The sequence below is a fragment of the Humulus lupulus genome, chromosome 1 (assembly GCF_963169125.1).
Source record: "Humulus lupulus chromosome 1, drHumLupu1.1, whole genome shotgun sequence".
NCBI lineage: Eukaryota > Viridiplantae > Streptophyta > Magnoliopsida > Rosales > Cannabaceae > Humulus > Humulus lupulus.
In genome coordinates this window covers 303,414,166-303,421,145 of record NC_084793.1, presented here as the reverse complement: position 1 = coordinate 303,421,145, position 6,980 = coordinate 303,414,166, and the positions used below count along the sequence as shown (strand labels likewise).

The 6,980-nt window shown below is 30.3% G+C and overlaps 1 protein-coding gene across 2 annotated transcripts; it reads right to left on the bottom strand.

Moving 5' to 3' along the window:
• Positions 1-1,424: 1,424 nt before the first annotated feature.
• On the bottom strand, positions 1,425-5,223 carry LOC133812611 (sulfite exporter TauE/SafE family protein 3-like). Of its 2 annotated transcripts, none has more exons than XM_062246397.1 (12): positions 4,736-5,223; positions 4,491-4,650; positions 4,208-4,408; positions 3,969-4,033; positions 3,830-3,887; positions 3,551-3,618; positions 3,326-3,412; positions 3,113-3,163; positions 2,793-3,014; positions 2,267-2,360; positions 1,816-1,956; positions 1,425-1,738 (listed from the first exon to the last, which is right to left on the bottom strand). In XM_062246397.1, exons 1-12 carry the CDS (start codon positions 4,973-4,975, stop codon positions 1,656-1,658), a joined length of 1,470 nt encoding a protein of 489 aa, XP_062102381.1. In that variant the 5' UTR covers positions 4,976-5,223; the 3' UTR covers positions 1,425-1,655. The 2 variants fall into 2 exon arrangements, with proteins under 2 accessions (XP_062102381.1, XP_062102382.1); XM_062246398.1 differs by having other exon boundaries at positions 3,830-3,869.
• Between the last annotated feature and the right edge of the window lie 1,757 nt (positions 5,224-6,980).

Genomic DNA, 6,980 nt, shown 5'->3' with positions numbered 1-6,980 from the left:
GCAATAACAAGTTATTAATAAGTCATCTATGTAATTAGACACTTTAATTAGAAAAAAAGTTATAAAATTAAGTTATTTGCTAAACAAATCAAGCAATATAATATAAGACACTCTATAAAATACCAAAATGTTAGAAAAATATATTTTGCTTCAATGAAAATTGTAAAACCAAAATACAACTCTATGCAAAAATAAAATAGATAAGGTAATTGATTAAATAAATGTTACAACTCAATTGCAATATATACAAATAAAATAGAAAGATGTAGAAGAAAAGAGATAAAAAGAAAATACAACTCAAAACATAATAATACAAATAAATATATAAAAAAGAAGCATGAAGTAAAAATAATAGGTATAGATGAACAAAATAAGAGAAAGAACAATAGAATAAACTCTCTCATTTACACAACCAAAGTATAAAATAGTGAGATCACACATTTGCCCAAAAATTTATTTCCCTTTGTTCTCTAAGCACCAAAGGAACTTTTAAATGGAAATAACTCTCTGGATTTATCAAGCTTTTTTTATGTATTTCTAGCAAAGTGCTCTAGTGGATAGAAATAGTGTGTCTTACAAGTGAGTATTAGACTCCTATTTATAGAGTTTTGAGATGCCATTTGAGTTTCAAATTCCACCAACCCCTTAGTTGTTACTAATATTTAATTAGATGTTTATGAAATTAAAATAAAGATTTGAGAGTTACTTGGCTTGTTGAAAATATTCAAATTGAAGAAAAAACAAAATAGTTTTTGATTGACAGCACCCTAGGTCGCGATCCTAGGCCGCGTTTGTGAGCTTCTGACTCCCAGGTCGCGGTCTAGAGGTTGTTGTAACCTCTCAATTTTGCACATTTTCTCAAAACGTCCTAATACATTCCCCACATGATTTTGTAACATCCATGCACCTAATGAGAGTTAAAAACATATATTCAACAAACATATCACATTATGGCTTATGAAGTTTAATCTCAAAATGTGTAACTCTCAATCTACATTACTGAGTGATTTTGGAAGTTACAATTTGTATCTGATTTTGTAACTCCAAAATATGTTACACTTGACACATACATATGTCTAATTTTGTAAATCTCAATATTATGTTACAAAATATTTGTCATATTATTTAATCTAACATTATATTATATAAAATTTGTATATGATTTTGTAACTCCAAAATATGTTACACTTGACACATACGTATGTCTAATTTTGTAAATCTCAATATTATGTTACAAATTGACAAAATAATATAAAAAAACAACTATAAAATCACCCATAAATATTCAAGAAACCAATTGACCATCTCACACTAAAATGTTTTTTTTTTCGACAAACACACTAATAAGTTTGAGTGCGAGTGTTCAGTTATTATAATAATTGATGATTCAGCACAATATTAAATAAATAAATAAAAAGAAAATATGAAACATTAACATCTTATTGTATTATTAAAGAACAGTTCTGTTACAATGATTGTTGAATAATGGCAAATTACATTGTTTCACAAGGAGAACATTTTTATGAGATGCATAAGAAAATTATGGAGATTTTGGGTAGCTGCTGCTGGTACAATCAATTGATTTTCCAGTACTCAAATATTACCATTAAAAGAAAAAAGAGTGAAATCCCAGTGCTTTATATCACACAACATACTCAAGACTGGTGACAGAAATTTTCAAATCCCATGTATTCTTGGTTTTCCATCTTCTCAACCATATTTGCTATGCCAACTCCACCTGTAATAAATCCAACAAAATCATTTTTAGAACTTAATCAAAATGTGTAATCATTTTTTATTTTCTTTGAACTTTACCTAAACTGATTGCGCTGATGAAGATTGTTAACGCTAGTATGAAGACGATTATAGATGTTCGGCCAAGAATTGCTATTATTTTTCTAACTACATGCTGACCAGTGAAAGCAGCAATTGTAGCAACTAGAACAAAGTAAGAAGCTGCAAAAAAATAGTAAACTTGAATTTATTAGCTTTTAAAATTAAAGTATAGAACTATAACACAAGCTAATTAAAGCCAAAATTTGAGTTGAGAAAAAAAAGCTAACACCCCTATTTAATAAAAGAATCACATACTTAGTTTAAACAAATTTCCTAATTAATAACCAAATATATTTAACACCTAACAAACTAATAACCAAATATAAGTATCCATTACAATATAGAATTAATGGTAGGTGTATCACAGTTAATCTCTTAGAATTTGAGAATTTTATGTAATTTTTGATGTGTTGTTTTCATTTCTACTTACCATATGGGACTGGGAAACGATTGAGAAGGTAGTATTGTACAACTGACATGGAAGATGAGAAAACCATAGCAAATGTTGATGTAGCACTTGCCACCTGAGAAAACAACAGTGCATAGTAATTAAAGTTAGTCTTCATTTTGGTTCATAATTGAGTTATATGAAATCATGTAATGAATCAAGTCTAATTCATTTTTCTAATGTAATGAGTTATCGCTAATTGATTTAACAATTATGTCAATAAGAAACTGTTATCCCATTCAATCAAATTACGATATCTCATATTTGACATGTCTCTTGGTAAAAGTAATATGAAACATAAAATTGGAAATCGATCTATGGTCAATTAAGTAACAAATAAATCGATTTTATAGTTATAGCTCATGAAAAAAAAAGATTTATTTCTTTATGATATGTCTCATGTTGCCCATTTAGTACCATATGGGAGTTCAAAGAAAGATTGGACATACAATTCACATAGCTCTGTCTTTGGTTAGATTGCTCTAGTTAAATGATATAGTTAGCAAACCTGAGGAGGGATTCCCAGTTCAAGGAAAAGGGGTCCCAAGATGAAACCACCACCTAGCCCAAGCAATCCACCAACCATACCAGCTATAATTCCACAAGAACAGTACATAAATATCTGATGTAACTTCCAAGTTGTGATCTCCTTTCCCTTTGATGCAATCACCCTAGTGCCTCTGTATAAGCATATGGCTTCAAAAAGTGTAACTGATACAGCAATTGGCACCTATACAAATCTCAACTATTAGACTTGGCATTAAGATATGGCCACAGAACTATTTTATTTATGTCTTAACACATCTGATTTTGGTTAGTAAACCTTACCTGCAAGGAGTTTAAGACCCAGAATTTGATGGAGCAAGTTTCGGCATACGTCTGCATTTAGACACATTCAGTGAGCAGAAGAGAATATTTACAATAATCACCATAAGCTCTAGCATTACAAAATGTTACAGGTCATTTTTTTCCCTTATGCAAGCTGACGAGTCCTTGTAAATATTGTTTTCTTATATGAAGTTTCATATAGAAATAACTTACCTTAACAATCTGAACAATAAGGAAAGCCACCCAGACATACACTAGCAATGATAACTCTTTCCAGTATATGTTTTGCAGCATAGGCACCTGGATATAGTTAGTGTTAAGCTCAAGAAAATGGTAATAAGAAACCAAAAAAATAGTAATAATGAAAGCACAATGGTCTAATTGACAGTTCTTCAAAGAATAGTTATGTAAAGAAGCTTTAACATTCTTGGTACTCACCTCCTCCTCATGCTTAGCACTAGCAGCTGGACCGCTCGGTAGTGGTTTATAGTCTGCCTCAGATTCATCTGTAAATGTAAAGCAGCATAGGAGTTTAGCCAGCTATTTACTGATTTAACAAAGATAAGATGCATAGGATAATGTTTGAGCCTTTGAGGTACAAGTTACAATTCAGTGAAAGGAAAATTTTTGTACATGGAACTTTTTTAGCTTCTTTTCTTGTTAATATGCTTTTACAATATGAGATTAATAAATCTGTGAAACACTTCAGACACTCACCACCTGGTTTGGATTCTGATTCCTGCTGCTTCTGCGCATCCTGAAATTCGAGTAAAATCTGAAACGCCTTATCAAAATGTTTGACAAACACAAATCTTTTGTTAAGAAAAGGAAAGAGATTAGTAAGTGAAACTATTACCTTTTTCATCATTGTCTCTTTTTTCCATGTGTCTATACCTTTCAATAAAGCTTTTGCAGATGTACCTGCCATGAATCAAGAGTTTTCACTGCCATTACATTAGAATCTATACTATACTATAGTACTCCAGAAGGTATCTGTTAAGATTGTAAATACAGTGTTCTAAATGGTTATCTTAATATGACATAAGCAAAATACAAGACTGGTTTTTCATGTTGAAAATCAAACAATGTAATTACCTAAAAAGAGAATGATGAGCAGAACAGTGACCATCCAATCAGCAAACATGACATTGAAAGCCACTCCAATGCTGATTCCAAGCATGAGCATTGGCTGAAAGAGCAAGGCCAGATCATAGTCTATGAGGGGCATGTCCAGTGTGGGGTGTCTAAGTCTCATATTATAGTAAACTGTTGACCCTGCAGCTCCCATAATCATGCCTGCAACCCAAATTTTATAGCTGGTTATGCACTTCACAAGGGAAAAAAACACTTCAATTCAAGATACAAGTAAGTGACTCACACTTAGAAATGGCAGTAGAAGACTTGGGGTCAAAACCAACAATCAAAGTAAGCATTGGAACAAAAATTCCACCACCTCCAACGCCTCCAACGCTTCCCAAAGCCGCGCCAAAGAATCCAACTATTGATCCTACCACAATTTTCCAGCCAAACTCCATCTCCTGTGCAACCATTAGTAAACCATGTTGAGTTTGTACACAAAAGAATGTAAACATGTGGTGATATATACATATATATTATACTTACAGGCCAAACATGTTGGTAGGTAGACTTTCCACCCTCCCAGAAAAAATGAATAACTCTAATTATAATCCCAGGACGCTTCTCTTCCTGATGGGGCAAAGTTTCAGGTTTTATGTCTTTTAACAGCCTCTCCCCATTGACAAAGACACTCATCAAGAAGAAACTAGCAAAAACCATCCATAGTAGAATTGCTGCTGATACAGAAAATGCCTTCTGGTTCATGATCACTTGAGCTCGAGCCATTGTTCAGAGTAGTACTGAAATATTGCTTGGAAAAAAAAATTAAGAAAAAGAAAAAGAAAAAAATAAGAGGTCCTAAACTTCTTTCGTTGTGTATATATATATTTCTTGCGTTGATTTTCGTTTTTGTTTTTCTTCTTCTGTATCTTCTATTGAAGGAGCTTCCTTCTATGGTACTACTACTCCAATTGAAGCACAAACAATGGAGCAGTTAATGTATGTAGAACTGAAGAGTGACTCTTAAAGTGACATTTATACAATCTCTCTTTCTATAAATATATATAGTGTTATTTTGCATAGTTTTGTTGTCTATGGATTATGAATCATGAAAATTAAAATTAACAAGTAAAAATAGAAAGTGGGACCCAAGATTTTATTTAACTTTTTTGGTACCAAGTGTATATATGTGCTTTACCAAAAAAAAAAAGTGTATATTTGAGCTGGCAAAATAGCTTCAATCTATACGTACACATACATTCTTACTTGTAACATATCATTACTACTTGCGTATTTTTGTTTATGTTTAAGACTTAAATTAAGGTACACATGCCAATTGAGAAAAAAAAATCATTTACTGAAATTACCGTTTACTGTACATTTTCATACTGTATTATATTTATATATATATATATAAAAGAGTTTCAGGTATCAGCTTTGCTCAAACTGGTAGCCTATCTTTATTTTCTGAATATGTAGAAATTATAACTTAAAATTTGTTATAAGACTGTATACATTGCAGTTATAATAATTTTATCAAAATATTTTAAGAAATTTTAAATAATTTATAGTGTTAAAAACAAAGTTTAAACAATTTTTTGTACACTCATATAAAGAAAAATAAGTATGTGTGCAATTGATTATATAAACTTAATTTTCAGCATGGTAAAATATTTGAAATTTGTTAAAAATTAGTAAGATATTTAATATAATTATAATGTACACTATCATATAAAAAAAAATATCTCCAATTGCAAAAAATAAAAATTCTTATATATATTTATATAAATATACACACCCTTTAGAAGTTTCAGTAAGCTGAGCTTTTTCAATGTTTTACCGTTGGAATTGAAAATTGTCATATCAAATCTTATGTGTTTTGAATTAATTAAAAAAATATCAATATAAATAAATGATGGTTGGGATAATAATAAGTAACACATCTCTTGAGGGTTGGGAAAATAACAAGAAACAGCCAAAAATCTCACAGTTCAAAATTAATAAAGAAGCATGGAACAGTAAGAAAACATTATAGGATTCTTATTTGTTTATTATGGATAATGACGTTTTAAATTTGTTGTTGTCCAAATTGTATATTATATTTTCACCACACTTGAAATTTCGTGGAAGTTGGGGTACTGTTACATAAACTGTTTATGACACATCTGTTTCCTGGTTCCTCTTTTTCACTCCTTTCGGAAAATTTGAACAAAAAAAAAGATTTCCAATTATGAATTAATATTATTTTACCTGCCCATAAAAAAAATGTGTACTTGACTATTTGAATACTATTTTTGACATAATAAATAGCTTATTCGTGTAATTGGTCCCTAATCTTTATGTTGTTTGACAACTTGGTTCTCAAACTATTTTTTTTGTTGCAAATTGGTCCCTACCTATTTATTTTGGTGCAAATACATCCTTGAAAGCAAAATAGTTAACTGTACCGTTTAATGGTCCATGTGATGGGCATATCATAATTTTTTATTGTATTTGATGGGCATATCAAATAGTCAATGTAATAGTACATCTTTAAATTAAAATGAAATGTTAAAAAAATTAGAACTAAAAGCAATTTTTTCCCCTCAACTATTTTTTGTGGCAAAAATATTCTATGAACTATGAAATCATTGCAAACATGCTCATTTTGTTCATTTTTAAGCAAGTTGTTGTGTAGCCACATGTCACGTACATAGTTATAGTATGATAGTCTATTTAACTAACTGAAGTTAGTCGAAATCGAATTTATTGACGCTAAACATATAAAAATTAGTACTAAAAATGCACATAC